The sequence below is a fragment of the Coffea eugenioides genome, chromosome 4, assembly GCF_003713205.1.
Source record: "Coffea eugenioides isolate CCC68of chromosome 4, Ceug_1.0, whole genome shotgun sequence".
In the NCBI taxonomy this organism is placed as follows: domain Eukaryota; kingdom Viridiplantae; phylum Streptophyta; class Magnoliopsida; order Gentianales; family Rubiaceae; genus Coffea; species Coffea eugenioides.
Genome location: NC_040038.1, coordinates 417,143 through 433,440, shown reverse-complemented (window position 1 = coordinate 433,440; position 16,298 = coordinate 417,143). Strand labels below are relative to the sequence as shown.

Genomic DNA, 16,298 nt, shown 5'->3' with positions numbered 1-16,298 from the left:
CCGCACAAGAAAGAAAAATCAGTTTTTTCACGAATTTTTGTGTTCTACTAGTACAACGTATCCTTGTCGATTATCAATTACAAGCTAACGAGGCTAAGGAGATGACTCAACTTGCTCCACCTTGCCACTGTTATTACAGGGATTCACTGTTATTGAGAACATTCATGGCAACCTGCAAGTTATTGATCATTGGTTGGTGGAATTTGGAGACAGAGAGAGGAAAGCAAGTAAAACTATAGTCTATCTTCCGAACCACCCCAAAAAAAAAAAAAAAAAAAAATTTATTAGTCTATAAGAGTTGTGTATTACTAATTGCTAAACCATCGTCCATTGAATTATGTCAATTCGAAAAACCAAGAAATGCTTGCTTAACATTTCTTACTCGAAAGGATTGGATGTCCACTATTTCATTATTAGAGTATTTTGATTTGTTAACCTGTGCTAGGTCGAACTGCCAATTAAAAATGTAATGGTGATGATTAGCTTACAGCTGTAACCTAAATTAATCATGGGAGATGAGCCATATATGTCCCTTGATTAATTTTAAAGGGTTGAACAAGTGAATCTATGAAGATTGAGGTTGTCCTAAGACCTGCCCCGAACGTGACAGATGGCTTCATCAGACAAAGATCTCTATATCCACATGCCAAAATTTGCCCAATCTTGTGAACTTCAAAGTCCTACTCATATCTAAATAATCTGAAACTGCAGCTAAGATTTGCCTGAATCTGCATTTCAGTTGCTTAGTATATGATGCTTGTCCACGGCGCAGAAATGCAACTGGTTCTTGGAAGCTGAATAATGAATTATTTGCTGATGCAATTCCAGTTGTACGTACATGCAAGATGCCCGTAGACCGGTAACTTCCGTCAGTACTAATGCAACGGCTCGAGGCTGAAGAATGAAAAACAGCTAGCATGGCTGGCAGAACAAATTTGTGGCTCAACATGAAGCTGTATAAATTAGGAAGACTCGGGGAGTATATTATACTAGCAAGCAAAATGAAGTGAATGGAGAGAGACCTTGAATTGCGAGCCACAGTTGTGAACCAATTAAATCTGCCCCATAAGCCACCTATGACTTGGCCGACACCATGTTCCCATATCTCCGACTTTGCCTTGTCCTCATCAAGCAATCCTCCTTTTCTCATGGCTACTTATACCCCTTTTTCTAATCCAAGTGCACTCAAATACACGCCAGTGTTAACAATCATCCCTTCTACCCCATTGCAGTGTGCTGATCATCTTGAATATTTAATCCAGAAAAATCCAACCCCACGTTTACAGCCCCTTTACCCGTTGGCTGATGATCTACACCTTTCCATGCAAATCCCTCGGTTCTCGAAGATGACCATGTTCACTCCCCCACTTCAAAAGCTACTCAACACCTTCTTCGTATAAATACAGGGATTCCACTTACTCTCCTCTTCAGGGTCTAGCTCCAATTCGTGGGCTTTTTTTCCCCTTGGCATTCCTTCCTTTTTTTTTTTTTTCTTTTCTTTTGTCCTTTCAGTTTTTCCCTGTGATTCGCTTGCAAGAAAGCTGACAATCATCTGATTCGTTAGCCACCAACACTCATCATCAGCAATGGCCGAGCTCAAGCAACAGCACAGAAGTGGAGTACTCTACACTTGTTCAAAGAGAAAGAACAGTGGTGGCTTCACAAGAAAGTGCGCTTCTTTGGTTAAAGAACAAAGAGCGCGAATTTACATCTTACGTCGCTGTGCCACCATGCTCCTCTGCTGGTATATCCAGGGAGATGATTGAGCTACCAAAACCATCCTCATCCTCCGTATAAAATATATAAAGATACCATGCACCACCAACCTCTTCTGCCTTATTCTCTTTACTTTCTTCTTTAGCTTTTGTCTTGTTTTCGAACCAAGCACGAGCAGCAGTGTGTTTCTGATAGGCGTCAATTGCCTGTCGGTAAAGATTTGTTCTACAAACGTGTGGAAGCAAAATTTATATGTCCTCCCGGCCGCCCCCGGCCACTTTGTTTCCCTGTTGTTGGCTTTGTCCATAGGGTGCTGCTGGTCTGGCTTGTTTGTTGTCATCAGCCCTCTTCTTCATGTGTGTCATCCTGTATTTTTTTGTAAACCTAAATGGTGATAGTCCATTGTTAGGTTTTTTGGGCACATGAGAGATCAAGGCTGGTGCTTTTTGACAGCCCGGACATGATCAGGACACGGACAAGGCCAACATATGGGGATCCCTGCCAAGTTCGGATGGATGGATGGAAGCTTGCAAGGTCTGCCATTACTTATTTATGTGTTTCAGTAATCTATGTATGTAACTCCCCTCTGTTCAAGCGGTATTGTTTTAGTGTTATGGCCGATGCAGACACCATCAAATATATATATATATATATATATATATGGTAGCATGATTAATTAATGCACAATAAATGTGGAATAAGACACAGAAGGGATGGATCATGGATGTGAATGTTGCGGTACTATCTTCGTCGTGGTGGCTGTCTTGTAGAAGACCATGTACGTACTTTTACTTGACTTCCACAGTACTATGTTGTACCTTACAATAAATCTGCTCCGTACGAAGCAGCCGTTCTTGAATTAACATCAATCAATGGACTACTACGTTAATTATGAGAATCTGAAATTTTATTTATTTATTTTTTTAACAATATTAATGCTTCTTCTTCTACATATAACATACCTGTTGTGCGTTTTACATCGACGTATGGAGCATATAAATTAATCGCAGTAGTCGAACGTCAGATACTATTTTGTTCTTCTTATTGTCCTTTCCACTTAAGAGATTAGCAGTATGAGATGGGGTCCTTCCATTTTACACGTTATGGCTACCTCTGATGAGTTATGACACTATATGAATCTAACTCTTGAGTTCGTAAATCTGGTCGTGACATTAAACGACTGAGGCAGCCCTAGCGCTAGTAAGTAATGCCAATGAGGATTTTAGACGATCACTCGCCAAAATTTTTTTTTGGAAATCAGAAATGTTGAAGATGCAATGTGTGTCAAATGTGCAAGAATCCGAAATTATTTTGTCATACTGAGTAGTAGTAGTAGTAAGCAGGAGTTAGTGGTACTTGTATTTGTAAGTAGTAGCAGTATCATTTATCCACCCAATCTTTGAATAGCAGCATCATGTAGAGAGGAACATTGATTGCAGCAACAAAGCTAAGCACGCGGATGCCTCGCAATAGTCTCCGTATCACCAATTTTGTCATGGATGTTTTCATTCGAGCCGGTCCTGGTGTCCTCGCGTCAAATTCCACATTCCCATCACAAGCCACGGCGACCTCTACTTCCTGTTCAGTCTGTCTTTTCGCCCGCATAACAGCATTGCCCCTAAGTACAGTTGCAGTAAGTTGCAGAATCCTGAACTACTACTATTTGATGTAAGTGGACAACAAGCATACAATATACACAATCAAAATATCAAATGAACGTTTGGTTCGATCATAATTTGGTGAACATATAAGAAAAGTTCAATGTTAAGTAGAGAAAATGAAAGGGAAGGGGGCAGCTGTTAAAATTTATTTTGGGAGGCAAATAATGGGGTTAGATGAAATATTTGCAAAATTCCCTAGAGTGCAAGAGTGGGCAATACTAAAAAGTCTAAAATTTTAAATACGCCAGTTTGCAGTTTCTAAAAGAGAGTAAAAGATGCTCCGGCATAGATATAATAGATGCTGAATGCAAACATAACAAAACATAATCCCACAGTAAGAAATAGACTGACAATACGTAGCACCTCAACTAGGCCCCATGATACCTTTCCACCGAAGCGTTGTCACCTGAACTTTTAGGAGGGGACTTTGACGCTTTCTTGATAAGGTGCATCGATCCTTCGGCATCCCACATCATCTCGTACTCAAAGTTCTCATCTTCATTTTTCTCTTTTATTACCCTGCCAAACACACTACCATCGAACAGACTCCTGAAGCATAGCTTGAAATTGCCAATATAATGGGAGAATAATTCCTCTTTTGCAGGCCAAAAGAGAACAATGAGAAGGGTCATGATGAACAGGACCATATACCTGAAATTCTCATCAGATGATGTTTCAGAATGAAGCCAACAAAAACTTACACGCCAACGGCAGCAGTATTAACTAACTATGAATTACCATATGTATATGTATGTTTGAACAGGTAGAAAGCAGAGATGGGCGTATACAACATCTTCTAGAGCCAAACCATCTGGAGAGCTGAGATTACTAGCAGATAACAGCATAAAAGAAGGGAACAAGTTTCCCTGCTGCCAGCTGATAGTCCCTATAGTATGCTGCATGATGTAAATAATCAAAAGTTGCACTGTTACTGGAAGTATATCTTGCCAAGTTAATGCAGTGCTTACCTCCTCCACGGGACCGTGCTTAGTGATGTGGGTTACTTTGCACTGATCATGATCATGCCCTGAAAGGATTAGTGCCTGAAGTTTACAAACGCAGATTAGTACCGCCAAGAATGAATCCCTCAAGTAGCTTAGTTTTTTCGAAGTCTGATTTTCCAAAGCTCTGATAGATCATTAAGGAGGGAAGAGTTTACATACTGGGCTAATCATGTTCAGTAAGTTATTTGTCGATTTCTCAGTGACATAATTTTGATACCTGTATTAATAGATCAGAGGAAAAGTATCATGTCATACCCCAACATCCATTCCATGAAGGACTGTAATCCACCACATACAGTCAAAGAAGCAGAACACAATAAGATGCTTACAATATTTGTTGATTTTCTGGGGCACGCAAAATCCTCTGGAACAGAGTAAGAGATAGTAATTTTTAGCTAAACAAAATGTATGCAAGGTGATAACTTGCACCAACATGTTTCTAAGATTGCCATTTAACTCAATGCAGAGAGAAAAATATTAACCTGATTGATAATGGGTGAAGAACGATATGGACCGCATGGAGTCCAATCTGGCCGGTACAATGGGATATGAGTCAATAGAACCCTTGTCATTGAACTGGAATCTGGATGCATAAGGCATGTCATGGACTTCATACCGTATTGTAATTATCTAACATGATAGATTTTCTTAGAAGTCGCTGCCAATTACCCTGAGAGACATTTGCAATAAAATTCCAGGTGGCAGAGGTTACATTTCCCTGTGAATTCCCTGTGGACAAAAATCTTGCCATCAACTCTTAGTATCGCCAACTTACAAGGTAAATTTATCTATAGATGATTAAGCAAAGAAAATAATTCTAATATACAAATGAGAAGGAAGCTACTGCAGATATCCTTGTGTAGTTCAGCAAAGTCACATGATTGCATAAAGAGACATGCAAAACAAAGCTAACTTAGGAAAGCAGTCCTACTGAGTTTGATTGACCAAGAAAAGATACCATTATTCTAGCAACCATACAGATCCTTATGTGGTCCAGCAAGTGACAGCGTCAATCTACTTGCAACTTAGGTCTAACATGTCAACCAAGTCTTGATTAGTTAGTAGAAAAAGATTTTTGACTTTTATCAACAAGACTAGGTCGTCATGAGCAGTACAAATACACAGCCAGTTAAAGTATCCAGCAGCTTTACACACACTTCAGAGTATAAAGTCCAAGTTATAAGCTTCAGTTAGTCAGAGATATCATCTGTAATACACCAGCATCACACACACTACATTTGTTATTACCAGCAGAAATACAACAAGTGCACAGATATCTAGGAAGTTTAAAGAAACGAGCCACTTTCATGTCAAAGAGATGAAGGGGGAAAAGTAACAAATTAATGAGATAAGAAACTTGTTTTATCCTCGTAGTTTTCATGTAAACTTGGACTGCATAAAACATAAAATTGCACCTTGATTTGCCTGGCAAACAATGAATATACAAGGAAAAATGATTAACTAGTGTCCAAGGAGATCACGGCAATCACTATGAAATACAGTAAATTATCTACCTTTTGGGTATCTCCAAATTATAATCTGGGCACCTGTTAGAGTTCCAGAAATTTTTGCAGTAAAGTGATACTATACTATTACAGATGATATGGAGATACGTGTTCACTGGCTTTTACCATCTAATGTCTGTGAGTCAATAGCAATAAAATCCACTTTTCCAAGTGTAAACTTATAGTTTCGTGCTCCAAATTCTTCCTCATAACGCCTGATAACCTGCAGACAAGTAGATGCAGAGATAACAAGCCAGAGAGATGATCAGAGGGAGGGTTGCATTATTGAAGTGTCAGAAATTGCATTATTAGTGATTAATCAGTACTTGTTCAGAAAACCCCATAGATGGATACTGCTTCAAGAAGAAACTGACACAGATAAATAAAACAAATTCTTATATGCCTATGCAGATGAACATTCATGGACGAGCTATTAGGGTTCTGAGCTCGAATTGTCTTGTGATCACTCGTTACCAAGAAAGTAGCATCAGATATATCACCAGAACAAGTTAAGCATCTAAATTTAATCCAGCGACCTGGAAAACGAAAATGATTTATTCTGACAAGTAGTATGAGATTTAGAGAATAATGCATTAACATACCTCTGGCGTTTTGGAGTAAAGAGCCTCATATCCAATGTCATGATTTCCGGATAGGAAATACACTTTCATATTTTTAGTTTTCTGGAGCACATTCAGATCAAAGATATGTTTAAGGCGGCTCAAGGATTCCTGCCATCTGTTCAACAATGGGATGCGTCGTTGTGAAGACAAAGTTCAGATAAACAGTATCAAAATTGAGTGTGTTGCAACAGTCTAGCTGCATTTTCACATTTAATAGAGATTCAACCGCATAAATGCCTGTGTAAACTTTCATACAAAACCTATAAAATTAAATGGCTTACTCATTGTCAGACAGAATAGGGCCCCCATCAAAGTAATCACCAAAAAAGAGAAGCACATCAGGTTTGAAACGTAAGACAGACAACAGGAATGCCCTGCGCATGAACAAGTCTGTGTAGAACTGAGCAATCTCGAGAGCCAGTGACTTTGGGGAAAGATGAAGGGAGGTCCTATCCATGAGCTGTTGAAAATAAGTACTCAATTGGCAGTTGCTTTGCAGAATCATTGAAATATCTCACCAAGGCATGTATCTTCATACATCTGTATTTATGTTTGGACACAATTATGGAACTACTTCCGAGGAGATTTACCTGAGGATCAGCCAGAACGGCAATTTTGACATAATCACCAGAATCATTGAGTCTCTTCACCTGCAATCAGGCAGAGAGACACACGCCACCCAAAAAAAAAAAGTTTGGGCTTCAATAATCTGCATGTATTTGGTTGCAAAAATACTGAAGCATAACAGATAAGAAGAAACGAGAAAATTTTGTAAATTTAACAATTGAAAAACAAACTTTTTTGCGCTAATGAGTCTTTACGAGTTTGCAACAACTACCACAATGTAATGCTTTTGTGTAAATCATCAATGCACAACGAGGGGAGTGACCTTGTGTTAAAATGTTTCCGCCTTTTTGCATTGCCTAAAAGAGTGACAATGGTTCAGAGCATGCAGTAATGACTAAAGAAATACTTAGCTAATTGCAGGAAATGATGGTAACCAGGAAGATCCTAACCGGGAATGTTTTTATCAACCTGTATCCTCCTCCTCTTAATAATGCTAAACCTAATGAAATGTTCGGATGCATCAATGGAGTTAGTTGTATGAGTCAGATTTTGGTAATTGATTCAGCATTTCCGCTCCCTTCCTTGGTCGAAAAGATGATGACCGTAGCGCAACTTATACATATTTCTAGGCGGCACCTATGAAATCAAAATTCTATCCTTTTTTTTTTTGGCATCTTATATGCCGATTAGATTCAACGTCATTAATCCATAAAGTAATTTGGGCAATATCCCTAGCAAAAGAAGAGCCGCATCAGAAATGGAAAGAAAGAGATGAAATAAACTAAAAACTACCATCAGATTAACGAACGAAGTGCATATTAACCAAAATAAAGAAAAGAGAAAACGAATCAAGGCAAGTGAAAACTTCGATTTTTTTTTTCTTTCTTTTTATCAATAGCTGGAACAGAAGATCCAACAGATTAAGTAAAATCCGAAAACAGCCACTAGAAATAACTTGTGGGTCATCGTTTTTTCAGAGCTAAGTTAAATGAGTTTAACGTTTCAAGAAGTAATTTTCTTTATGTTGGGTGGGTGAGGTTATTACTAATTACCGAGGAGGAAGAAGAGTGGCGAAGATGATGAGGCCAAGAACAAGTCCAAAGAGAGGGCACCCAATATGCAAACATCTCACCATACAGAATGGTCAGAGCCCAAATTATGCTCAAAAACACCGTCAACCTCCTCTCCTTTCCCATTTCCCCCGACGATCTTTTGCTCACTCCCACTCGGACTTCGTGGTTTGTTTAACTCCACTGCTGATGCTGATACTACTTGGAACTTGGAACTTGGAAGAAGAAGAAGCAGCACACTATTCCTTTTCTTTTTTTTTTTTTCCCTTCCAAAGAAAGGCACAAATATTCTATTTTGCCTTCCATATTAGTTATTTATTTGTTGGGTTGTTGTTTGACTTCGGATTACTCCCAACTTTTACCCCCTTCCCATTTAACGCACCAAAAACGAAAACCATACGAAACTACCTACCTTCTTCTCTCGGAAACGAAATTTGACCAACTAGACCTATTCCCAGAAGTCAATCCAAAAGCCGGCAACTCTTGAATTGCTCCCAGGGACTTAACTACCCAAACCCCAACCCCCGAAAGCCGATGTGGGATAGAAACCCCGACAGGGGCCAAGCCCATACGAAACTACCTACCGCTAGTAGCATTTAAAATGCTCGACCGATAAAAAAACATCTTCAATGTCTGAGGGGATTCATCAAGTAAGTGTAACATAACAGCCGTTTCGTTCATATTGCATAATCACTCTCGTTGTGTGTATGATAAATAAATTAAGGAATAATAAATAATACACGAGTGTGATAAAAATAACTTTGCAACGATAGATAAATTTTTAGTAATAGCAAAATATTAAACCTTACTCTTTAGCAGTTTACCAATTGAAGCATCTATGAAACTCATTCCAATTGATCTTAAACAAACATATAATAATACTTGTATGAGTATGGCTGAAATTCAAATCCATTACTTGTCTTTTTTACCTCGGTTATATATGGTTGCTTCCACAGACACTTACAGCTTGAGCCTTGAAGAGAAGGTTTGCATTTTTTTTTTATTTTTTTTTTGCAAGAGTGAATATTTTGTTGCAGTAGAGTAAATTTCGATCCATGTAAAATTATACTAGTTTTTGTTCAGTCACTTGTTATTATTGACAGTAGATTTAAAAGATTCCAACGATACTTCGGTGTTTGAGTTCGACCAAATTCCCGTGACTCTGCAAAGAGTAATCCCACCTAGTTGTCTCTTTAATCAAGTAGTGCATTGTGCGAAAGAAATGGAATACCGACAGTAACCTTTCGAACACCCTTTTTTTTTTTTTTTCCCAACAGTGGAATAATTTCACACATTTAGTATAAAAAATTGGAAAGAGACGACATGGGTTTCATCATAAAGGTTTTCGGTTTGTTATTATTTGTTGTGAAAATAAAAAACTATCGTTGAATATATATATATATATATTACTTTTGATAAGTTGAATGTCTTGAATTCAAGACCTCTTATTTACAATTTCTCCCACTCTACCGCCCAACCCAACCTATCCCTCCCCTAACTATTGTTGAAACTTTTTTTTTATACTGTAACTGAAGTCTAAAACTTGAGATCCCTCGTCTTACTACTTAACCTAACCCAACTCAAATTTCCTCTAGTTGTTGTTGGATTTTTTTTTTAAGTATAAATAGGAGATTTCGAATTCAGAACCTCTCACTTACACTTCCTTCCCTCTTATCATTCAACTCATCTCTCTCCCACCTATTGTTGAATTTAGTTGCCTTTAGAACTGTAAGCAAATTTTATTGATGACATATTTTCTGAATAAAATAAAGCAATAAAAGGGAAACCAGGGAAAAAATAAACCTACGCACTAAAACTTTAAAAGAAGATCAAACTTGAATGGGATTTGAAGAAATAAGTGGAATATGGTTAATACTTATTGCATATTACACTGCTACTTGACACTTGTTACTCAACGCATATTTCTTGGTATCACGAAACCTTTGATTGTTATTTTTTTTCTATGCCATGTTTCTTTGAGAAAATGATCATTTTGGGCCCCCTCTGCTTAGAATTTTAGCCAATTTAGTTCTTTATCAATCAATCCTACCAATTTATTATTTATCAATCTTACCATTTTATTCCATCAACTTTATAAAATAATGTCAACCTGGGACCTGTAATGAAAAATTAGAAAATTCTAACAAAATTGGGCATTGGGCATGTGAACCTTTCAAAATGACCAACTCATCCCTTTGCCTTCGAGGTTGTCTCCAATTTAGATGTCACCATCTATCAATTTAAATCCTCAAATCCACAAAATAAAATCAATAGGTAATGATATATAAATTAATAGACAATGACATATATAAGAGACCAAATTGAAGAGACTTGAAGATTCGAGACTAAAATGGTCATTTTCAAATGTCCATCTGCTGATCAATTTCAATAGAATTATTTAATTTTCTATTAGAGAATTTTTTTTAATTTCATAAAGATGAGAGAATAAATTGATAAATTTAATAGATAAAGGACTAAATTGATGAAGACTCCCAAAATGGTTGGTTGGTTTCCCTTGGTTTTTTCATTTTTCCTCCTCAATCTCTTTAACATTTGAAAAAAAAAAAAAAGAAGCATTTAAACCATTTTAACCGTTTATTTCCCCTCCAATTAAAAGTTGGTAACTGTGTCAGTATTTTCTTTCCAAGTTTTTCCGTCCAAACGAGGCCTTGGGGCAAGGTTTCAACTTTCTCATACTGTAGGATTGGCGCCATAAATCGGGAGAAAAACGGAGGAGTTAGCGCCGCCGCCGCCGCCGCCACCTCAAGCCGCAGGCATTTGTTAGTAGTATTACTTAGTAATAGTTACTGGGTGGGATGAGCAGCTGTTTGTGGATTGAAATCCGCCGCCATAGGCCGCCAGGTACCGGTGAAAATGCCCAAACCAAAATGCAGCAGCATTTTAACAAGTACGAATACGGAATGAGAATGAGATGAGTCTTTTCTTTACTTTCTTCCCTGTCAATTCACACACACGAACAAATAGACCTTTTTTTTTTCCTTTTTGGTTAATTATGGTGCTTTGTCTATCTTAACATTTTTCTGGTTTTTTTTTTTTTTTTAATTTTGAGAGTCTATACCTCGTGCTAAATCATCAAAACCCTTTCAACCACATTCTACTTGTCCCGGCCCCTGCTGCTTCACAAACTTTTGTACAGACGACAATTAGCTCTTGATTTTTCGTTGGAGCAGCAGAAGGTTGCGGCTGTTGTTCTTTTGCTTGTTAGCTTAAATGCGAGAATCTGGATAATCAATTCAAGTTTCCAGAAGTCATCTTGTAGCTGTAAGCCAAACTATGACAAACCTTACTCATTTTCGTCATTACTCGCCAAAACCATAGTTAAAGAGAGGAACTCATCGGTCCTTTTAGACTTCAAGAAGACACTCCTGCATGAAACTACAGCGATCAATTCCTTCTAGTTGACAATATTAGAAGTGTATGCTTGACTAACTGGTAGCAACATTTAGCTTTATACAATCCTCCACTTGAACATTACGTATATTTTTCTCGTTTCAGAAGGGGGTAAAAAAAAAAAGGGAAAAAAACTGCCATTGACGTTTTATATTAACAACAAATTCTGGAGTTTCTCTATTCATTTATACAATTGCCCTTCTTTTGGTGCCTGTCTCTTGGACCCTATGTCATGGAGCCAATCAACTACTTCTGTAATGGTTGGCCGCTTGAAAGGATTTTGGTTGACACACATGCAGGCAACATCAAGCACTTGCAGCATATCTTCTTCAAAGCCCTTGCCGCACAGTACTGGATCAAAGATTTCATCTTGTTTCCCATCATTTCTCATTTGCTGCACCCATCCAACCAATTCTCTTGACACTTTAGGCTTGAATATCTCCATAGGCCTCTTGCCCGTCAGTAATTCAAGTATGACAACTCCAAAACTGTAAACATCCCCTCTCAAAGTGGCTATCCATGATTGACTATACTCTGGTGGGATGTAACCTAGGGTGCCTACCAGTTCAGTGGTTACGTGTGTTCGGTAGGGAAGAATCAATCTAGACAATCCAAAATCTGCCACATGTGCTTTAAAATTCTCATCCAGCAGGATGTTACTGGATTTTATGTCGCGATGCACAATATGTGGCTCACATATCTGGTGCATGTATGCCAAGCCACAACTTGCACCCTGGGCAATTTTTAGTCGGGTTGGCCAATCAAGTTGGGCTGCTCCATCGGGCTTCTCATGTAACCAGCAGTCTAGACTACCATTCTCCATATACGAATATATCAGTAATCTAAACCCATCGTGCACACAGTAACCTTGCAAAGCAACTAGGTTCTCGTGCTGGGCTGTTGATAATGCTTCCACCTCTGCTTTGAATTCCCTTTCCATCAACCCTGTATCTCCTGAAAGCTTCTTAATAGCCAGCTGTGTGCCATTTGTCAAAGTTGCTTTGTAAACCAAACCAAAACCCCCACAGCCAACAATGTTTGCTTGGTTGAAGTTGTCTGCGGCTTTCAGTAACTCTGATACTGTGAGATCCTTAACATCCTTTGTGTTATCAGGAAACAAGACAACTATGCTGGTGTCTTTTCCAAACTCAGTGGACAGTCCAGAATTAGAGTTGTAGGAAAGTGTATCCAGATCAGTTTTTTCAGCATCACCTTTAGGAAGGATCCTTCTCTTGGAAAATATCCAAAATGCCACTACAGAAACAGTGAATCCAATGCCAAAACAGATTCCAAGTATGAGTCCAATGATTATTTTCCTCTTTGGGCTTTTTCTTGTTGCTGAGGGGTTTGTAGTTGGTGATTGATTGCTACAAGGGCGTAGAAATCGGCCACACAACCCTGAATTTCCTTCAAAGCTGGCATTGGGGAAGGTATCAAACTGGCCTCCTGCGGGTATTGGGCCTTGAAGATTGTTGTTTGCAACGCTGAAAGAAGACAGAAAATGGAGGTTCCCGAGTGAAGCTGGAATTTCACCAGAAAAATGGTTTTCAGAAAGATCCAACTTTTCCAAGTTAGTAAGATAAGATATCGTGTTGGGGATGCTGCCTGAAAAATTGTTGTGACTGAGATCCAGGACATGAATGCGCTTCAATTGGCCAATCTCAATGGGTATGTTGCCACTGAGGTTATTCCCATTCAGGTATATAGCAGGGGGGAGGTTAGACACCTGATTGTACTGTAAGCTGGAGACATTCTCAGGCTGAACAAAGACTGGCAACTCTAAGTAACTCTGATCCACTTGATCAGCACCCTGCTGCCTCACTAGTCTTGGGAGTCCAGTAAGTTCTACAGGGAAGTTTCCTGAGAGGAGGTTCTGAGATAAATCTAAGTAAAAAAGGTCTGGCAGATTTCCAAGCCAACTTGGAACTAAGCCTGTGAGGTTATTAACTGACAAGTCGAGGACCTCAAGCTTTTGCAGCTTAGTCAGCCAACTGGGAACTTGACCAGAGAATTGGCAACCACCTAAACCAAGGATCTGGAGATTCTGAAATCCTTCAGAATCGACTAAACCGTCATCACCTGGCAACGATTCATTATAAAAATTCTTTGACAGAATCAGTGTACTGAGATTCTTGCAACCTGTCAAAATTCTGATTGCACTTGTGACATTGGTTAGTGTGTTATTGGAAATTGAGAGAAAAGACAGAGATTGTAGTGCATGTATCTGGGGTGGGATCTCTCCGGTCAGGTGATTAGTGGCCAGGCGAACTGCTGTCAATGATCTGCACGAAAAAAGGCTTACCGGCAGGCTACCATTGAAAAAATTATTCCCCAAGTCAATCGTGACAAGTTGGGTGAGTTTGGAGAAATCAAATTTGGAAAGATCACCAACAAGTAAGTTGACTCTTAGGTTGAGCAGTTTGAGTCTTGTGCAATTTGTGACAGATGGTGGCAGAGTACCATGAAGTTTGTTTATGTGAAGGAGTAGATTTTCCAGGTTGGAGAGCATTCCTATTTCTGGAGGGATTGTACCTGTAATCTCGTTAGCATAGAGTTCAAAAATCCTGAGCTTGTTGAGTCCGGCAATATCTTGGTTAATTGATCCATTCAGTTTGTTTCCAGGTAAAGATATCTCTTGCAGAGTCAACACGCTATAAATAGCATGAGGAAGAGGACCCGAGAGAGAATTGAAACCTGCCCGTAGAGTCTCCAAATTTGAACAATATTTAACATCTTGGGGAATCGAGCCGCTGAAATGATTGAAAGAGCAATCAAGGAGTCTAATGGAGGGTGAAATGCTGCAGATGAATGAAGGAATGGACCCAAAAAAGCTGTTGTTGCTGATATTGAAACTTGCCAAGTTTATTGCTTCCTTGAGAAATGTAAATTGGACGGTTCCATTAAATTTGTTGCTGGAGAAGTCCACTTGCTGGATTGTTGTTGGAAACTTATCGGAAGGCGGTAATTGTCCGGAGAGTCGGTTGTAGCTCAAATCAATCGCCTGCAGGTGATTGAGGGACACGAAGAATCCATTTGGGAGAGGACCAGAAAGGAAGTTGCGTGAGAGGTTTAGTTGAGAAAGACTGCTGAGGTTGGCCAGTGAAGGAGAGATGGTTCCGACAAGCCCTCTTGATGGCAGCCTTAAACTGGCGACTCTACCGCTTTTGTCACAAAGAACGCCTTCCCAGATGCAGCAATCAACCGAGATAGTCCAATTCAAAGGAGATGAGGGGCTGGCTATGCTGGTGGAAAAGGATAATAAAGAGTCACGATCCAGGCGATTGCAGGAGGCATGGGTGGCAGTCGCAAAGCAAGAGAGGGTTATGACAAGTAGAGACAGCAGCACATCCGAAAAGAGGGAGCAAAAGGGATTGACTGTGGTAAGGTGAGACGAAGGAGAGGAAGAAGGGACAGAGGAGGACAAGAGCATGGCTGCCCTGTGATGGCGATGATGATGAGGAGGAGGAGGAGAAAGCCGAGATTGCCTGCAGGTTTCCTTGTCATATTTGATCATATTATTATTAGAAGAAGAAGACAGTCGAAGATGCCAAAAGATACTACTCTGTTTTAATCAATCATGGGGGTATTCTAACCCTTCCATCTTAGTTTGTGCAGACTTTAGTCATACCCCCCATGAGGGAGAGAGAGAGAGAGGATATAGTGGTTGATGTTGACATGGAGCAATATTAAAAAGCTGTGGTCTGAATTGTTAAAAAGCGTTTACTTTTGGGACGGCTGGCTAGGTGGTGGACTTTCTGTATATATATTATGATATATTTGTATAGGAAGGAAGATGGAGGAATGAGGTAAAAGCGTGTAGGATGGTAATGTTGTGTTGAAACCTGGGATGGGGGAGATAAATAGCAGCGTAGAGAGGCTCCGTCTGCGTATCTGGAACTTTGCTTTGCCCGGATAAGGACATATTATAGTGGGCTCTGCACTACTTGTATTAAACTAAACCTTCTTTCAAGTCGCACTGAACTGGATTCTTATGCTCCCACCCCAAGTTGATCAATCAACTTGTTGCTGTTACTATATTATTATATACATATATATTTATATTCATCCTTCTACCTAGAGATAAAACCAAGTAGCAATCTTGTTGTCGTTTGATTAATAACTTTAACCACGGGTTGCGCTCGGATGTCATCGCAATATTTGACATAATCATTTTTGCAATCTACTACTAGTCTCTTGAATCTTGATTCCCCCCACCACCACCACCACCACCTTGGGAAAAAGGGGAGGGGTGTGTGTGTGTGTGTGTGTGACTCCTTTGCTAGTTTTTATATGCTCAAAGCTGCTGAATGGCTCTTGGGATCACAGAACAGGAGAGATAACAAGTAGTACTAGTAGAAAATTGCTTTAGAGAAGATGGATCACGAGATATGTATTGGGTATTTTACTAGTAGTAGTATTTACTGTTAAGTGGTATATTGCCTGCGGGGGATGGGGTGCTGATGTATGGTTGAGGAGGAGGAGGTTGACATTTGGTGGATGGTGGGTAAAAGTGTAAAATGGTACCCAGGGGCACATGTCATGTCAATTGTAGTACAACTACAAATAGAATATTTTGGTCTTCTCTTCTTCTTCTCTCTGTACCTAAATTTTATTCCCCAAGTCCAAACGTATTCAATCAAACTTGCAGCCGTTGACCAGCCAGGAAAAAGAGAAACTCTCTTCTTTTCTTTTCTTTTTACGGGATGCAAAATTAAAGCTGTAGCAAGTAACTCATTCTCAT

At 39.3% G+C, this 16,298-nt stretch overlaps 3 protein-coding genes across 3 annotated transcripts; 1 reads left to right on the top strand and 2 right to left on the bottom strand.

Annotated features, from left to right (window-relative positions):
- The first annotated feature begins 935 nt into the window (after nucleotides 1-935).
- LOC113769461 lies at nucleotides 936-2,388 on the top strand. Its single transcript, XM_027313907.1, has one exon. The coding sequence runs from the start codon at nucleotides 1,587-1,589 to the stop codon at nucleotides 1,764-1,766; it is 180 nt and encodes a 59-aa protein (XP_027169708.1). The 5' UTR covers nucleotides 936-1,586; the 3' UTR covers nucleotides 1,767-2,388.
- A 610-nt stretch (nucleotides 2,389-2,998) lies between these two features.
- On the bottom strand, nucleotides 2,999-8,402 carry LOC113768860 (uncharacterized protein C630.12). Its single transcript, XM_027313367.1, has 13 exons — nucleotides 8,129-8,402; nucleotides 7,100-7,159; nucleotides 6,791-6,969; nucleotides 6,489-6,624; nucleotides 6,013-6,109; nucleotides 5,051-5,110; nucleotides 4,864-4,964; nucleotides 4,711-4,745; nucleotides 4,541-4,598; nucleotides 4,346-4,420; nucleotides 4,116-4,273; nucleotides 3,762-4,028; nucleotides 2,999-3,334 (listed from the first exon to the last, which is right to left on the bottom strand). Exons 1-13 carry the CDS (start codon nucleotides 8,270-8,272, stop codon nucleotides 3,097-3,099), a joined length of 1,608 nt encoding a protein of 535 aa, XP_027169168.1. The 5' UTR covers nucleotides 8,273-8,402; the 3' UTR covers nucleotides 2,999-3,096.
- Nucleotides 8,403-11,682: 3,280 nt separating this feature from the next.
- Nucleotides 11,683-15,573, bottom strand: LOC113767592 (tyrosine-sulfated glycopeptide receptor 1). The gene has a single exon (XM_027311741.1). The coding sequence runs from the start codon at nucleotides 15,069-15,071 to the stop codon at nucleotides 11,739-11,741; it is 3,333 nt and encodes a 1,110-aa protein (XP_027167542.1). The 5' UTR covers nucleotides 15,072-15,573; the 3' UTR covers nucleotides 11,683-11,738.
- Nucleotides 15,574-16,298: the final 725 nt, after the last annotated feature.

Bases quoted from the DNA above. Each gene is read 5' to 3' on its own strand.
- LOC113769461 (XM_027313907.1), top strand. From the start codon at position 1,587: ATGGCCGAGCTCAAGCAACAGCACAGAAGTGGAGTACTCTACACTTGT.
- LOC113767592 (XM_027311741.1), bottom strand. From the start codon at position 15,071: ATGATCAAATATGACAAGGAAACCTGCAGGCAATCTCGGCTTTCTCCT.
- LOC113768860 (XM_027313367.1), bottom strand. From the start codon at position 8,272: ATGGGAAAGGAGAGGAGGTTGACGGTGTTTTTGAGCATAATTTGGGCT. The intron at 4,965-5,050 runs GTAATTGGCAGC...TTATGCATCCAG, and splicing joins TATTGCAAATGTCTCTCAGG to ATTCCAGTTCAATGACAAGG. The intron at 4,421-4,540 runs GTATGTAAACTC...TGTAAACTTCAG, and splicing joins TACTGAACATGATTAGCCCA to GCACTAATCCTTTCAGGGCA.